Here is an 18,738-nt window from a genome sequence, read left to right as displayed (position 1 = left end):
GATTCCCAGCTGATGGCCAAACCCATTTCCTCTTCTTTCTGGGCACATAGCTGGACTATACATCCCAGTCTTTCCTGTGGTTAGGCTTAGCCACCATGACTGAGCTTTAGCCAATGGCACAGGAGCAGAAGTGACAGATAGTTCCTGGAACCAGACCAAACCTTCCACTCAGTATCTTCCATGGCCTCTTCCCCTCTACCCACCAGCTTCTTGTAAGATGAGCATGTATTCAATCATGTTGAAAATGGCTGACTCACAATGTGGAAGGAACCTGGGTCCCTAAATCACCAACTGGAAGAGAGAGGCTCACTGACCATTAATAGCCATCTTGTATGCAATGAAAACAAGAAATAAACCTAAATTGGATTAAGCCATTAAGTTAATGTTTCAACAGCTAGTGTGATCTTAATTAAAAAAAAAAAAACTTGAGGGACATGCAAATACCTTAGAACTAACTGAAAACATTTGCCTCCTTCAAATTTTGATCAGGTCCACTTAGATATTTATCTACCAATTGAATCAGACTCAATACGTCTTGGGTCTCATAAAAATTTCTCATAGAGACCACAGCATGAGAAATTCTAGACTCCTCGCCTCCATTCCCCCAAAGCTCCTCCTTCCTGCCCATGCCCCCAGAGACCACTCATCAACTATCATTTCTATGCATCTTTCCTTCTGCCACTACCCCATACACAAGAATTCTTATTTCGAGGATCAGCTCAGAAACTAGAACAAACTCTCTAAGAGAGGCACTAACAGGCTACACTCAGCCACTTATTCCCCACCAGTTCTGTCACCCGTCTGATACCTGTCTCCCGCACACGGTCCCTATGGCACGCCTATGAAAAACCAGTGCTTTTTCAGATCTTAGAACATTATCAGTGCCAGAAAAGTGTTTAAGATAATCAATAAGGGACTCTACTTGTCCTACAGGCCTAACCTCAAAATGTCCCCATAGAGCCGTATGGGTTCTATGGTACACCTCTAGATTTGTCTGGACTCAGGCAAGACAGACAGGCTTGTGTTGTCCAGCATCACTCATTGTCCAAAGGTCACCGGGGGAAACAAAAATCCCAAGCACTTCCAGTTCTCTAAGTGTGTGTCAGGCAAAGAGGCTCCAGTAGCATGAGTGCAGCTCCCCTAGAGAGCCTGGGCCACTTAGAAAGAAAAGCACCCAGGTGAGGTTAGAGTGCCCAGGGAAGGGGAGTTGCTGTGATTTGGGCAGAGAGAGAGCACCGACAGCAGCCACCAGAGGGGAGTTGAGTAATTCCTTTTCTGTGCACCGAAGCATAACCTGATGTCCTTGAATATCACCACATTCGCCACAAAGCAGGGTAATTCTAACAGCTTACGGGCCTGTCTCCCACGTAAGACAAGACTATTCACTGAGGCCCAGGGACAGCATCTAATCTGCCTAATACAGCTAGTTCCATGAGATAAACAGAACAGGTGTTCAGTTATGGTGTGCTGAGTGACTATAAATGGACTAGATCGTTAAAGAAAAGTGAGAGCCCAAAGAGATTCTTTGGTCTGATACTAACTGTAATGTTCACCGTCATTTTGTTAAGACCAGCCCTATTGTGGCTCATAATTCCCTCAGAAGCCTCCCTTTTCCTCAATAGGAATATTACTGCATAAGCAATAAGCCACCTCTGCTGACTTACATTCTGGAAAAAAATACAATGACCATCTTGCAAATCTCTCACTGTCTGCCAAGTTAAGGCATTCAAATCCCACTTTCCTAGACCAAGACTACGTTTCTTTGGGGGGCAAACAGGACTGTCTAAAACAGAACTGAATGTGTTAACAGATACAATCAATTATATTTTTTAAAAGAGAGTAAAACACACATATACACACATACATAAAAATAAAGAGAGAGGAAACAGAAAATCTTCAACTTTTTATTGTCCTTAAAATGACTGTTCACATTGTTCTACAAGAGAAGAAAATACAATGACCATTTAGATATAAAACGCATCATGCAGGTACACCTTTCTTCAGACCAGTGGGAGTACAGCCACCAGTAACGAGAGTGTAGCTGCATGTAGCAAGCATATTCTTCCTTACCTTAATATGCCACTGAGACATTACGTTAAAAATCTCAAGGAAGAAGCCTATCAAATGCTAAGTGATTATGGAAATACTAAGAGAATAAATGTATCTAGAAATGGGGTGATCTAGGGATGAAGGTTAATGCAGAGGTCAGTAGCCCACAGAACAAAGACTCTGCCTTTCCTGATTCTGGGATACTCAACAAAGCAATTTCAAACCTCTCTCCACTTCTCTGGCATGAGCATAACCTGTGTGGCAAGCCATCATTCCTTGTTGCTTTTTAGTGATGCTCCAGGGCTAAAAAAGATAAAATTTATGTGCTATGTTTTAAGCTCCATTGAGGAAAGGCACTGAATAAACTTCAGGATAATTTACGAATCCTGAGCTTGCATCTGTCATGTCCAAGTCCATCTCATAAAAGGCAAAAATGGAAATAGGAGGCCAGTGCTGTGTGGCTGGTGAAAAGCTGAACAAACTTTGGGCAGTGAAGATAAGCTCAAATAATACCACTTTATATACATAAAATCCTTGACTAATCTGGGAGAATTTTCAAAAAAAAAAAAAAAAAACCTAACTCCTTCCAACACGCAGACAATAGTCCATTGGCAGAACATCTGGTATATGAATCAGAAAAGTATGTGACGGCAGTTCTAGTCTGTGATCCAATATCTAATTTCCTTTTGACTTACCACGATTATTTTTGTAAAACTTTATGGCTGTACTCCAGTGGATGAGCTTAGCAAGGATTGCCCAAATCCTGTCTTCTTGTCAGCAACATATTCTTCTCCCTACTTTTTTACCTTTCCTTCCACTCGTGTTTTACCTTCTTCCCTCTACCACTTACTCAAAGTCTGCTTCCTGTAGCGATCCGTATTAAAGAAAAGGAACAACGAGAGTGTCGTCTGAAAATGTAAACATGAGCATGTATTTGGAAATCCAATCCTACCGCAATTATTGTTCTAGCTAGTACTGAGGATTTGGTATCGCTGCTTTGGGTTTATTTTGTTTTAATCACGGCCGTCGTATCCGCAACTTTCTGGATAGCGGACTTATGTCAAGTCAAGTTAATCAGGACAAGGCAGCCACATCATTTAGAAAGTGTAGGACCCCAGCTGATCACCAACCAGCTGTCCTCAACCAGCAAGTGACTGATGCGCATTTCTACAATCCTCAGCCTGTGCTTTCAGAAATCAAACACTTTCTCTGACCTGCAGGAATGTGTTTATTTGGAGTCTAAAAAGAGAAATCTAGAAGGAAAGTGCTATTCATAAAAGCACAAGAAACCACAACTGATTTTAAATGTCCAAGTACTGGCGTAAAACAAGGAGCATCTTGTACTAGAAACAAATCAGAATGATTCCTCCAGAGAAAACACTTGTCCACTCCCAGCAGACCCACCCTAACTGCCCTTGCTTTTAAGAATATGAACAAAGGTTACATTAAGCCTTGGTTAAAAGGAAGAAAAACTAGCTGCACTTCAAAAGTTGATTCATTCAGAGAGGAGGAGGTCAAGGGGAAAATCACTCTCCCCTAAAGCAGTGTAACTGTTTTCCTCGTGATGCTGCCCCTGCAATTTTCCCCCTTCAGAAGTTCCCACAGTGACAAAAAGACATGGCACGAACTTAACATTTAAAAAATAAAAAAGGACAACAAATCACAGGGGTGCAAAATGGCCCCACAGTTAGTCTGAACTTGTCCTTTTGCTTTTGAGATTTTCCTATCGGCCAAAACTGCATATACAATGAATAATGCACCGGGAGGAAAGTTATTTTTAAAAACTTGAAATGCCAGATTAAGGCCATCACAATTTTATCCTACAGATACACACTAATAAGAGATGGACAAGTTCACATGAAAGCATCAAGTCCTGAGGATCAAAAACTTAGTCCTGCTCTTTCTAACAGACTCTTTAGAAGGCTTAGACGGTGAAAATTATGTTTCTTTGGACTATGCAGGGAATTCTAAATTTAATCAATAAATTCTAAAATGTCTTCAACAAATTTTTCAAAAAGCTTTTTTTCAAAGAGCAGTAACATTAACCAAGCCAAAACACAAGGTTACTTCGCACCCACTTCAATGTAGTATCTGTGCCTTTAAGCTAAAGGGGGAATAAAAGCCGTTAGTTCCTAACAGAGAATCAGAAAATCATTTTCTCAATGTCTTCTCATTTCAGAAACAGAAAAATGCACATACATGAGGGTAACGAGACAAGTAAGAATTGGACAAAGGAAAAGTGTCTGTCAGAGAGACATAATCATTGAGGCTTGGGCAAAAGAGATCAAATGGTGGAGATTTCATCTCCTCGTGTCTCTACTGTTGCGTGATGAGGAGTTTTGACTTCTTCTGGGCCTTAAAGACACATCCTTTTTTCTTTTTTCTATTTGAAGAACTGAAACCCTTTTTCAAGTAGCCTCTCGGCCAGCTTTGCTCATGCTGACTTAAACAGGGCCATCAGCTACGTCAGACCGAAGCTGCAAGATGCATTTTCATCCCAACAAACTTCTGAACTGAAGGCAAAAATATCAGCAAAAATTGTAAAATGAAGCTCCAACACATTTCTAACTTAACCACCATTGAGTTAATAAACGTGGTGGATGGCGATACGTAAAACCTAGCAGCAGCGCATTCCGTAGAGCAACAAGAACTACCAGGTGTTCCAGGAACATGTCTTCGTCATTGAGGGTTACACATTCAATAGACCGAATTTTTTTCTGGATAAATTATGCTTAGGTCCCTGCGAAGCTGTGGCTTAAGACGGTGTATACCACCTAGCTGTTTTCACACTAAAAATGGGCAAGAGCAACAATTCAGCAGATAATGTTTTAACAAAAGTAGCCTAGAGATTTATTTCTGTTAGTCTGGTTTTGTCAAGAAACATACTGAGATCCCTTCTTAGATTCCGAGCCCTACAATTTGAATATACTCTTTCGATCCAACCAACACCCAAATACGGAAGATGCACTAAAAACTGGAGTTCAGCGGGGTGGGGCGGGGAATACAGGCTGACAGCAGTGGCGACGAGCGCTCCGTGTGGCCTCTACTGGTACTGCGTGGCTCTTGGGATGGCAGAAACCAGCGGTCCAGCTACCAGAGTCGGCAGGAGTCCGGGCCTCTGTTCATCGTGGAATTCGATGGACAGTTAAAGGCTTTCTGGAATTCTTCGAAGTTGCTAACTGCACCATTGACCCTGGAAAAGATATGTCACAGCTCATGTCATTTAATTCTTCCATCGCAAGAGGTTCTGGAAAAAAAACTTTAACAGTGTACTGCTCACAGGGATGTTGCATTCATTTCATCTGTTTAGAGGGGAGACAACTGAAGCCCAAAAGGGAGAAGTAAATTTCCAAAGAAATTCACAGAGCTGAGACTAGAACCAACACCTCCTGAAAGTCAGACAAATGCTCTGATTAATCTTCCCAATACCCTCAAATTCCTATCAACTGTAGGATTTACAATTCCTATAAATCATGTATGTGATTGTATAGTCCTATAAATCTACAGATTCCTATAAACTGTTAGATTTACCAATACCTGGGCTTTCAATTTTTTTAACATTTATGGAAGGTATAACTGATATAAAGTGCACACACCTGAAAGGTAAAGTTCACTGATTTTGTTCATGTGTGTATACTCATGTTACTACCTCCCAGAACAAGATATGGGATATTTCTAGCACCTAGAAGGCTCCACGGTGTGCCCTACCAGTGGAGCTTCCAAGGAGAACTACAGTCTGACCTCTATCACCACTGATTAGTTTTGCCTGTTTTTGAACTTCGTATGAATGGACTCCACAGTACACACTCTGTTGTTCCTGCCTTCTTTCACTCAATATTATGTCTGTAAGATTCATTCATGTCATTGCTACCTACGACCTCACCCAATCTACAAAAACACTTTTGCTTCATTCCTATTACATTTGAAGGTTCGTATTTACCTCAAGTTCAGTCCAGGCAACAAACTAATGAATGATATCTACTCGTTATTGATGAGCAATGTTTTACCGGAGTTGGTTCCAAAATCTGGTGTCCTTACAAGTTCCCTGACTGCAGTAAAGACTGTGGATTCCTACTCAGCACTTTGGTTGGCAGTGCTATTTCCATTGTGTGATTTCTGCTGTACTCAAAATCTATAGTTACTGCAGACATCACTAACAAGCCAGCAAAAACTGCCCCCTCATCTATTTCTTACTCAACTGCATGCTCAGAGTGTTGACTAGAGAGACTCAGCATTCTTAGTTACTATTTCTTCCCTAATGACTATGTGACCTATGGGCATGTGAAGGAATATAGTGGCCTATATTCAAACCTCCTGTGTTTTAACTGGGATATATGAGTAGGGATGCATATATATCATAGTGTGATACACCCTGGGCAAATGCTAAAGAGAATTTAGCTGGTAATTAGTAAGTATACTCTGTAAATTATCAGCTAAAATCCAATATTACAGGCAACTAGTTAGTAAAAGGAAATTAGTTTCTAAAAATCTTACCTGTTAAGTAATTAATCTACTGTGTGCTTTCTATCTGCACCACTCATCAGTGGGAGCATACTTTAGTTCATTAGAGACTGTCAGCATTTTTTGACAGTTTAGACCAGTGGGTAGAATTTTCTAACACTGTGATTAGATTTTTATGCTCCTGGGTAATTTAGAGTCAATTTCTGGAACATTTCTAAAGCAAGGTTTTAGGAGTAAGATTTTTAAATATAGGAGAAAATTTAGATGATTTTCCTACACTGTGCTGATGGATTCATTTAAACATTAAACATAAGGATATCCAGGTATGACAAGCTCTAAGGAAAGAATTGGGCAATAAAAAATTACTACGGTTTCTTATATAGCCCCCATTATACTTCTCTGACCCCAACTACAGAAAATCTCAAAAGGGGCTAGAAACCTAGCACTGGGTAAATACCCTAACCTTAATTTTATTTTCACTTATTATTTCATCATTCTGACAATTAAGATTGCAGGTCATCATCCTTTTCCCTTCATTTGAAGCAACTGTTTCAAAAAATGATTCAAACTAAAAACCAAAACATAGCGCTCTGACTTCAGATATGAATTCTAATAGCTAAATATCCCCATACATCCCGTTTTGTGTTCCGAGCTATTCGGAAAGCGGGCATTCATTCATTCTGCCAGCCGGCTGCGTGGAAGAACAAGAGGCTTTCATGAAACAGGATACTCTAGAACACAAAATTCACCAGAGCTCTGTGTGCTTTAAGGTATAGTATGTGAGCTCTCATCCTTGTCTAAGGAAAGAGACATTCGTGCCCCTCCCCCACACACAAAAAACGTAGGTGGTTGGATCAACCAAATATTCCCATTTACTAAGCAGCCATGGTGCTCATGGCACCCCTGGACTGGGGCCTTGCAAAAACTGGAAGATAATAAATGAGAAATAATACTAAAGTTGTGATTTGGATTCTAAATTACCTTTGGAGTCTTGTACTAGCTCATGGATCTCCTGCTATAGCAATGGGCTAGAGGCATGCACAAATGCCTACCATGGACATTTTTTTTTAAGAGAATGCGGACTAGACTAGCTTCCTGCTAGTGAAAGAAAAGGTGCTCAGCTTCTCTTTGGCCAAGTATTTCTTTTTTTTTTTTAATTTTTTATTTTTTATAAACATATATTTTTATCCCCAGGGGTACAGGTCTGTGAATCACCAGGTTTACACACTTCACAGCACTCACCAAAGCACATACCCTCCCCAATGTCCATAATCCCACCCCCTTCTCCCAAACCCCCTCCCCCCCAGCAACCCTCAGTTTGTTTTGTGAGATTAAGAGTCACTTATGGTTTGTCTCCCCCCCAATCCCATCTTGTTTCATTGATTCTTCTCCTACCCACTTAAGCCGCCATGTTGCATCACCACTTCCTCATATCAGGGAGACCATATGATAGTTGTCTTTCTCTGCTTGACTTATTTCACTAAGCATGAGGCCAAGTATTTATTTCTGTCTGCAAAATGGAGAGACTGCTGTTCACAACACAGGCTCTTGTTCCGATCTCCTGTTTGGTATAACACTCGGACAGTTGAGTCAGGGAAGAGGTAGGACATGCACAGTTTAAAAAGAGGGTCACTGATTTGCCCATTTACCTAAACTGAGGGGGGCTGTGAGCACCAATTTGGATTTGTTCTCGGGCAGCTTCTGGTCTGTAGGAATTACACCTCACCTAGAAGAGAAAAGCATGCCAATAATTATGTTTCCTTTCCAATTACACACTTTCTACCTCCTTAACTGCTCCAAATTATACTGAAGAGTAATTTTGGACTCAGTGGATGACAAACAGTTTTAGTAGATCAGGTAAAACCTTCACCAGTAACAGCATCTATTATTCTAATCCCCAGTGTAGAAGGTTTTATTGTTGTGCATAATTCCACAATTTGAGTAAATTACGACAGGTTCCAGACACAATTCTTAAATCAAGAAAACACTGTATATGTCCAGGAATCGACCAATGTATTAATTCAAATAATATAATGCTTGGAAGAGGACTTACCAAATTCAACCATATTCAGTCCAACAGGAAAAAAAAAAATGAATCCATCATCTATTACAGAGTATGGTCATGGGAAGTGAGTGTTTTGCACCCTAGGTGCCTCGCTTGTGTCACCCCTAGTCAGGGCGTTGGATACGAAAACACTTCTCCATAGACACAGAAGTGAGGCAAAGCTCTAAGACTTGCTCTGATCCATGAAATGTGAGCAGAAGTATAGACAGCACATCCTTGTGGAAGCTTTAAAAACCTAGCAGAAGTTCTAAGCATCTTAAGAACAATTTAAGAAGCCACATGAAGGTTCACTGTACACTTCCTCATACCAATTTCCTACTCCAATGGTGAACATGTTAAGCATGTGTTGAAATCAAGACTCCAAAACCCAGGTCCTTGAGTAAAAACTACAAGCAGAGCCCCTCTCTCAACCCGCATTCGATGGGGGGCATGAACACAAAAGAAACTGTCTTTGTATTGCTTGCTCCTGCACTGTAACTTACTCGATCCTGACTTGCAATGTGTCTGGAAACATGATATAATCTTGAAGTATGAAAAGAACGGGGAGACAGGCAATGATGGGGTACATTCCAAGGGCAGAAGAAAATAGAAGCAAAGACCTACCCGAGAGGGAAAAAAAGCGAGACATTCCCTGTAGCTGGACTGCGTGGTACATAATGGGCAGTGATGGGAGACCAGGGTAGAGAGAGGATGTTGCCAGATTTCTGAAGTCTTGAGCCCCAAGCTAAAGAATTTAAACTATATTTAAACATTGTCTGTGAGCAAGAAAATGATAAAACCATGTTTTTAAAAGACTTATCAGGCAGAGGAAATTAGAGATCAGTTTGAAGAGTATAAATTTATGGGAAGGTTCTCGATGAATGGCCACTAAATAAGGATCAACAGGAATGGAGAGAAGTAGAAGGATAAGATTATCTGAGGGAAAAAAATTAGCAGGTAACACAAACTACAGGAACACAGGAAGTGGAAAAGGTGATGTGCTGCTATTGCTTTTGATGAAGAGAAACAGTCTGCATGTGACTGTGAAGACGCTTTTGTAATATGATGCCTTCAGTTCCTCAGAGGCTAGCTAAGTTGAAGTTGTTTCCCACATTCGCCATTACCTCACTTTTTCTTGTGTTATTTCTTCTTATATTCTTACATCATTGTATGGTATTGTTTTAGCGCTGTCTTTGCTTCACAAACCATTTAAGAGACTTCTGAAAACACACTATGGTTGTCACTGTTTTCCTAGAATCCTCTCAGGAGGGAAAATAACTTCACTCCCTATAAGCAGACTTCTTCCAAAGTGCAAAAGACTGAAAATCTCCTCCTTCTGTCAGTAGGAAAACCTCCAAGATAAATTTCTCATTAGTAACATAAAATAGCTTTACATTTTTTCCCTAAATCTCTTTAGTTTAAAATAAATCAGATATGCTTCGGAATTTTATTTGAAGACATTTCAAAAATTACGAAGGTAATGTTGCTACCAATTAGTTTACACATGAAAAGATATAACTAGGATATAACTAAGATGGGCTTTAATTAAGTAAGTTAACATCTGAAGGAAGAACCAATGGACATTGTGCTTTGTCCTCTCGACTAAGGGTCAGCACATTTTTTCGGTAAAAGGGAAGACATTAAGTATTTCAGGTTTTGCAGACGAGAAGGTCTCTGTTTCAACTCAGTTCTGCCACCGTCACACAAAACCAGCTACCCACAACACAAAGGAAAGAGCATGGCTCTTTTCCAATAAAAGAGTTTTACCAAAAATGGGCAGCAGGCCATATTTGGCCCATGGGTCCTAGTTTGCCGACCCCTGCTCTAAAAAATTCTAACTATATTGTGTGTGTTTTTTGAGATATCTGACCCAGTACTGACTCCCCCCCACACACCAAAAAAAAAAAAAAACCCTCCTTAACTGAACTGTTACTTACTCTTACCATTTTTAAGCAATTCATCTAAAAATGTCAAGATTTTCAAGATACCCAGCATCTTTGCTGGGTGCTATGGGGATACATAAGAAATACAGGGATCCAGAAGATTAACTATGGAGATAAAACTAAAAGTCCTCAACATTTTGAGAACATTTAAGGACTAAACTGCATAGCAATGAAGAGAAGTGTAAAGGAGCTGGAGATTCAAAAGACAAGAGAGAGAAGGAGAGAGCTGGAGTCCTTGGGGAAGTTTGTGGGAAATGTGGAGGAGGTGGAACTCAACCTGGAGCCCGAAAGATAACGACAGGATTAAATCATCTGAGGGGGTGGAGTACGAAGGAGGTCACATTACAGAAGGAAAATCACAAGCAACGCCCCAGAGACAGTAAGAGGCCTAACACTGCTGGGTGGCCAGGAGGACGCCTGCCTGGCTAAGGGTGAGTGTGGCGGAGCCGCCAAGAACTCAGAGCTGGTTGTGTAGAGTGGGGTAAGACTGGACACGATGATGAGAGCCAGCGGCACGTGCTTGGCCTCGATGTGGGAGTCACTGCAGTTCCCTGAGCAGGCCAGTAATGAAATAAAAAGTAGTATTTCAGGGGCATGTAAGATAGTGGTGGAAAGACCCCAAAGGCAGAAAAACATGTCTTAAGGCTGTTGGGATAATGCAGAATAGGAGAGCTCAAGGGCCTTCTACAGAGGATGAGATACAGGGTAACGGCGAGAAAGAGAGGATGAATCTAAAGATCTAAAGAGGAGATAGAAGGATGAAACATCCAGCTTTGGGAACCCATGTCATGAAAACAAGGACAGACAAATCAAGTAAGAGAGAAGAATCTAGATTTTCTAACCGGGAAGACCCAAAGACCAGGCTGTGTTGAGAGCAACAGGAAAACTAAAAAGGAAGGTCATTTCAGTGACTCCAGGTACGCTGCTGTCATGTTGATAAAGCAACATTTATGTAGTGTTGTCATGTCAACTTTAAGAAATAAAAGATAGCAGAAAAATGGGACTCCTTTAGCCGGGCTCAACCAGAGAAGATGTGGGAAGGAATCAGCTTTCTGAGGAGACAGTGAAGACTGAGCAAAAGAAGGCTGTGCTGGTAACAACTGTGGTCTTAGGGCTGCACGTTTGCCCACTGTGAAGCCATGTGTTAGAACCTTCATTGGCTCCTCCCTGCCTGCTTTGAAAATGAGGCCTACACGTTTGTGACATAAGCCCGGGCGATAACCAATAGCAACCAAGAACTGGCGCTTATCTCATTAGCCAGAGACTTCAACTCAGAATTGTGTGTTTTTTAGTACACATCTTCTTTCGCTTTCTGTTCGGAAAGCCCATCAAAGTCACAAATGGGTGAGATGACTCTCCTTGTTTTTTTTTTTTTAACATTTAAAATTTTTTTTTTTATAAACATATAATGCATTTTTATCCCCAGGGGTACAGGTCTGTGAATCACCAGGTTTACACACTTCACAGCACTCACCAAAGCACATACCCTCCCCAATGTCCATAATCCCACCCCCTTCTCCCAAACCCCCTCCCCCCAGCAACCCTCAGTTTGTTTTTGTGAGATTAAGAGTCACTTATGGTTTGTCTCCCTCCCAAGGGGGTAGGAGAAGAATAAATGAGACTCTCCTTGGTTTTGATGTTGTTTTCAGCTCAGGCCGTCTTCACCAGTCCACCTGGCTGTGGGAAACGCAGCTTTGGGGGCCCTCCACGGGTTGAAAGTGGTGGAATACAGTCGGCCAGTGACGCAAAAAAAAAAAAAAAAGAGAGAGAGAGAGAGAGAGAAGAAAAAAGAGAAATGCAGCAGAAGGCAGAGTGCCAGAAGCCAAAGAAGGAATCACTAGAAATGGTTATAAAGTGTAGTGCATACATTAAGAAGTCAGCATATATTAAAGAAATACCAAGTGGGTTATGATAGGACTGGTCACCCACTTGACAAACAACACCGATAAACCCTGACTTGACTGGTTCATTAATTATGTCTCACAGAACATGAAGAAGGTGAAATTTATCCTGAAAATAAACAGCAAGATCACATTTCAGCTAAAATCAAAGCTATACCACTGAACTTCTGACCACGGGAGAAGCCAAAATCCCGCATTTCACCTTGGCAGCCCCTTTCTGGGCCTACTCACGTGCGCGTAACTCAGGAAGAAGAGCTGGTTGTTGGTGAAGACGATGCCTGGGAGCAGAGGCTCTTCGACTCCCTGCCTCTGGTCGTTTATCCACCGCCTGTAAGCCTGGGGAGGGAAGCAGAAAGGCTGATGCCCTGCAATGCTGGCCCTCCTCTTTTCTCATCCAGGGCCTGAGATCCTAAATAGATCCCCCACCAGGAACAAAGTGCAGCCTGTCAGAGTTTTCCTTTAACAAACCAACCCCTGGAAATGCAAATCAATGTTGTGTAGCTTAACAGTGGGGCAGCTGCACCTGTGAGAAGACCTCACCCTCACTAGATACCAGAGCCCCTGGGCCAAAGCAGTCACGTGTTAAATAATTCCTCCCGGACCAAGAAGCTATTCTTTTCCTAACGCAATGGCAAGGGCTGTGGAAATAAATTTGGGGGTTAACCTATGGGGCCAAATTTTTCTTTTTCCAAATAAAAGGGAAAACTCACCGTCATTTTAGAAAATATATGTTAACCAGAATACAGGAAGGGTGTAACCTCAGAATAATACTCTGGTCTTGACGTCAAATGCATTTACCTTTTTGAAAATCTTCCCACATCATCCTTATATTTCTTGTTTAACCAAGGACCAGTGGATGATGGAAACATTATTAGGGACTCTCACCTGCCCTCCCCCCACTATATGAGAACTACTAGCCTCTGGCCACAATTCAGAAGTTTGGTATTTTAAGAGAAAATCGCAAGAAGGGCTATAGAGACAGTATACTCGGGGAAAACTCATATGAACATAGCCCTGAGGAGATTTCTGTAGCATGTTTTGATATTATTGTGAATGCATCTACTGAAAGCTATCTTTTAAATACATGATTCTTAACATTTATTATTCTTTAGGGTGACTTTAAACCCTAAAAAGGAAAAAAAAAAGAAATGCAGCTCTATTCACATAATAAAGCAGGACAGCATTGATGTGGAAATATAATTCTATTTACAGAAATTCACAGAATTGACAGAAATCTAATTCCTCAAGAATATGTCTGTAGTGTAAATTGAGGGACACTCACATGGCACTCAATAGTTTAATTTTAAAAATCACAGCAAATGTTGCAGTGCGTACCCTAAAAGCTTCCCGCAGACCTCCATTATCAGCAATATTTTCTCCCAGGGTCCTCTTCCCCTTCACCTAACAAAGAAAAAGAAAAAAAGAGTGTTTCTCAGCCAACTATCATTCAGCAAGAGGCATAAATGTGATAGCTAGGGAGAGTACCATATTTTAAAGAGAAAATTACATGGACTAAATCACAGGTAGTCATAATATATTGTGAGATGGCAAACTAACTCCAGCAAGGTGCTTCTGAATACAATAATTTCTATTTTATTATGCTACACGTTTCTTTCTCACCCACCTCTGTATTCTCACCAATTGAGCCAACTCCAATAAAATGTTAACAATATTCTGAGTGGCTCTGGCTTAATGGAGTAAAAGTAGAAATGTCAATACAGACGACTTTCTCTGATTCATTCATATCATTTGAGTATTCTTTTCGGTGTGCTTTGTGTTTCCAAACATTTACGATCCACACAGGAACAAAACTTCATGAACCATCACCATTTTACCTCAGCTACGTCCATGAAAAATTAAAAGGAAGGTAGTTCTCATGGGTGGGGGAGGGGGCGGGGATCAAACAGAAGTAGCCCAGGCCACAAGGTCAAGGTTTGCAATGTGCAGGATAACCGGCCAAGCGTGGCGAAAAACTTCCTCCACACCTTTGAAGACAGTTTCTGAAATCCCTACGCAGGACAGGACAAAAAAGCGTTCTAAACCAATACAGCCCACAAGCCAGAATCCAACCTGCCCCTTTCTTCTATGTAGGCTACAAAGTGAAATCAGACTTCACGTGGCTCAATGGGTGGGGTGTGGGGAGAATGCGAAAGAAGGAGAATATTTTGTGGCATGTGAAAATGACACCAAGTTCAAATTCAGTGTGCATAATTCAAAGTTTATTGGCGTACAGCCATGCCCAGTCGTGGACGTACCGTCGCAACCATGCTCCTGCTACAGCAGCAGAGCTAAGTAGCCACCGAGACCTGTGGTCTGCAAAACCATGCTTATTTACCATAATTACTCTTTGCAGACAAAGCCTGTCAATCCCTGTCTAAGGGGCAAAATAATACCTCCCACCCATCCACCCAAGGTGTCTATGTCCTAAATTCCTGGAACCTGTGCAAATGTTACCTTACGTGGCAAAAGAACTTTTAGACTATGATTATATAAAGGATCCTGAGACATTAGCCTGCATTACCCAGGCGAGAGCAGTGTAACTAGAAGGGTCCATGTAAGCAGAGGAAAAGGGGGTCAGGAGAGTGTGTCAGAGTGATCCAATGTGAGCTGTGACCAGCCACTGCTGGCTTTGAGGAAAGAAGGGGCCAGGAGCCAAGGAATGTGGCCAGCCTCTAAGAGTGAGAAACCACAAGGCGACAGATTCTTCCCAGAGCAGCTAGAAAGAAAAGCAGCTCTGCTTACACCTCAGCTTAAGCCCACTGAGACCCGAGTGGGACATACAGAGCTGCGGGACAGGGTTTGTGTTCTTTCAGGCCATTAAGTGTGTGGTGATCTGTGATGGCAGCAACAGGAAATGTACACACCCCGCTCTCAACTTTAAAGCTGTGAATCCTACGCACTCTTTACTTTTAAGCTAGGCCAGTCACCCAGGTATCAAGCAGTCACAATGGATAAAAACAACTCTTCAGATAACATTTATTTCTGTAATCACCCAGGACCCTCCTAGCTTCGGTCCCCCGAAGTTCCCCTCCTGCTCTGACATACATTCTTTCTTTTACGACAATCCTCCATCGTAAGTGCTGTTACCACCACCTTGCTTAACACAAGGGGAAAGAAGAGCTCAGAGCGTGTAGCACAAGTCTTTGGTGTCGCAGCAGATCCCCATTTCCACCAGGACTACACACCCATTCCTACAACTGCTCCTAGCTCAAGAAGGTTAACCTTAGCTTAGCAGAGTCGTCTCACGTGAAGATTCCTGGCAGGTGATCCCCTACTTCTCAAGAACTAACTGATGTGCACTGAGAACTGCCTAGCCCCTTACCCCAGGCTGAACAATTTCTGTGGTGCGATTCAGGCTCCAGAACCTTCTATGGGATCAGGCTGAGGCTAAACTCCTGAAACCAACATGTTTTCTCTTATAGGTTTCTCTTGAAATCAACCACCATCTTACAGGTTTATCCTGAAACTACCTCCTAAATAAGTCACTTACCTACGAAATCCCTTCCTGGGCTTTGCTTCCAGTGAACTCCAGGGATTAAAGGAACTGCCCACATTTCACACAGATTTAAACCCAAGCAGTTTGTTTCCAGAGTCTTTGCTTCATAATATGCTCTCTTGTCATGTCGCAACTGCTCTTGATTCCGGCGCTTCTGTTTACACATCTACTCACACTGGAATTTAATCTCCTTCCTCTAAGCTTTATCAAAATCGGAGGTCTGGGGAGTAGCCCTCCCCCTTTGGCTCCTCCCACTCTAGACCACCTCAGTAGACCATATGGTCATAGGTTTGCCTCCAAGCCCCATGAGCTGCTCATGGTCTTCTTCTGTGGCACTCTGCTGGAGCCCTCTCCAGTTCACTGCCAAGGATTCAGGCACAGGGGACCGGCGTCCATGAATGGAGCCAGAAAATAAAGCACAGAATCTTATATCCACAAAGAAAGTCAACCTTTCTTCTCTGCGAATGAAACTGAAACTGTTTCCTGATGGCTGAATGGATGGATGCTGACACAGGCGTCCCCTTTCTATGGTCCTTGTGACAGAGGTACACATTTGCCAGAATTCACTCTCAGTATCTGACATTTTAGCCCATATGGATGCTGTAGAATAGTCCTCCCACCAATACACCAACCAGGACTAAAATAAACGTAAAAGAAGAGAACGATAGCATGATATAGGGGGCAAGAATATGGATCTTCGGGGGTGCGGGGGTAGCTCAGTCAGTTAAGTATCTGCCTTCAGCTCAGGTCATGATCCCAGGGTCCTGGGATCAAGCCCCCCATCGGGCTCCCTGCTCAGAGGGGAGCCTGCTTCTCCCTCTGCCTGCCACTCCCCCTGCCTGTGCTTGCTTTCCCTCTTTCTCTCTCTCTGGCAAATAAATAAATAAAATCTTTAAAAAAAAACAGAACATGGATTTTTTAAAAGATTTTATTTATTTATTTGACAGACAGTGATCACAAGTAGGCAAGGAAGGCAGGCGGCAGAGAGAGAGAGGAGGAAGCAGGCTCCTCGCTGAGCAGAGAGCCCGATGCGGGGCTCGATCCCAGGACCCTGGGATCATGACCTGAGCCGAAGGCAGAGGCTTTAACCCACTGAGCCACCCAGGCGCCCCCAGAATATGGATCTTGAAATCACACCAATCTAAATTCTAATCTAGGTTCTACTGTGGGTTTTTATCTCTTTGAGTCTCGGTTTTCTTACATGTCAAACAGGCTAGCAATATGTATACCTCTTGGGACCAGTATGAGGATTAACTTTGTTTTAGGTAGGCAAAAAGTATAGCACCCAAGCCTGCGGTAACAATCATCAGGAAATATGTATTCCCTTCATCGAAAGAAACTGCTCTTCTATTCTTCTTTGTTTGGTTTTAGCCCCCAAATCTTTGCCTTTGTTTTCTCCTAGGATGGAGTACCTATGAGTATGTTGCAAAGTAGTAGTAATATCAGCTACAATTTACTTAGCACTTACTGCACGTCAGGCATGATGCTGGTGTTTTACATAGTCTCTGTCATTTACTTCTTACAAATGAGTGAGTTCCAAAACACTGACCCATTTCAGAGATGAAGACTCTCAGAGTCAGGAATGTCTAGGAACTTTCCCATGTTCACAAAACTTGTAACTGGTTGAGTCAAGATTTGAACCTCTATCTGACTCTAGAACCCCTCCCCTAAGCTCTTCCTGAAGCAACATATAATCTAGATGGATTTTCATAATGTGACAACCTCTACATTGAATATAGATAAACGGGGCACCCATTTCATATCTTCTCATGACTTAATTGTAGATATTAAAGAAATAAATGGGCAGAGAAATAAATGGCTTCCCAGAACAGTGATGAAAGAGCTAGAGATACTATTCAAGGATACAGCCTCTGGTTCCATTGCCTGGACAAGGAATGGCATTCCTGGTGCTGAACATGGCTGAAGAACCAGGAGGACCAAGACAGTTTTGTGTGTTCTCTTGCTTCTGTTATGGGCTGTCCCCTTGACTGTACAGTGTAGGAGCATACAGTGTGTGCATCTATATTCTAGATTAGTAAGGGTTTCCTACAGATCCATACCCTACCAACAATTCTTCATTACTAGTCTCTTACTGTCAAATACAACGAGAGAAACCCATTTTTATAATTATGAAAGCAGGAGCAGAAAATGCAATGAAAAAGTACATGAAAAAGTTAATAGTACGGAGAGGGCATGAAAACCTGACCAAACCAGCAAAATAAGGAAAACGAAAAAGAAGTAAGAACAATGTGGAGGAGATAAAGTATATACAGAAAACTGTAGAGTTGTATTGGAAAACTTAAAACAGGTATGAAGCAGATAGAAAGGCATACCATGTTCTTGAACGAGAAGACTATATTACAAAAAATATCAATTCCATCCTCTGAGTATGATTTAACTTAGAATCCCAATGGGATTTTCTTTGGGGAACAGGGTGAGAATGGGTAACATGATCTTGGAACATATACAGAAGTATATTTGCCTGAGAATGGCCAAGCACATAAAAGAGCAGTGAGGGAGACCTTGTATTGACAGATACCAGAATAATCCATATAGCCATGGTAATAAGACCTTGGTGTAGAACTGAACATGCATACCAGCAGAACAGAATAGCTAATCCAAAAATTGATGTCAATATATAGGAGAATCTAAAATTTGACAAATACTCAATTCAGTGAGAAAAAAATATCTTTTAATCAATGATACTGGATCAACTGACTATCCTTTTAGAAGAAAAGAATTCTCATATTAAACTCCATAAAAAGGGAGCGCCTGGGTGGCTCAGTCATAAGTATCTGCCTTTAGCTCTGGACATGATCCCAGGGTTCTGGGATCAAGCCCCAG

General features: G+C 41.8%; 1 protein-coding gene across 2 annotated transcripts in view; it reads right to left on the bottom strand.

The window, feature by feature from the left end:
• Positions 1–1,891: 1,891 nt before the first annotated feature.
• Positions 1,892–18,738, bottom strand: part of PHEX (phosphate regulating endopeptidase homolog X-linked) — a 201,893-nt gene continuing 185,046 nt past the window's right edge. The window contains exons 19-22 of one of the 2 annotated variants that reach the window (XM_004769183.3): positions 13,734–13,799; positions 12,630–12,734; positions 8,160–8,236; positions 1,892–5,242 (exon numbers count right to left, since the gene is read on the bottom strand). In XM_004769183.3, coding sequence (XP_004769240.1) covers positions 5,140–5,242; positions 8,160–8,236; positions 12,630–12,734; positions 13,734–13,799 — 351 coding nt within the window. In that variant the 3' untranslated portion in view covers positions 1,892–5,139. Of the gene's footprint in view, positions 5,243–7,904; positions 8,021–8,159; positions 8,237–12,629; positions 12,735–13,733; positions 13,800–18,738 lie in introns of those variants that run through there. The other variant, XM_013064900.2, reaches the window with a different exon arrangement.

The sequence above is a fragment of the Mustela putorius genome, unplaced genomic scaffold (assembly GCF_011764305.1).
Source record: "Mustela putorius furo isolate JIRA1106 unplaced genomic scaffold, ASM1176430v1.1 tig00003836_pilon_pilon_pilon, whole genome shotgun sequence".
Classification (NCBI taxonomy): domain Eukaryota; kingdom Metazoa; phylum Chordata; class Mammalia; order Carnivora; family Mustelidae; genus Mustela; species Mustela putorius.
Note: the sequence above shows the minus strand (reverse complement) of the source record. Positions and strands in the feature narration are given on the sequence as shown.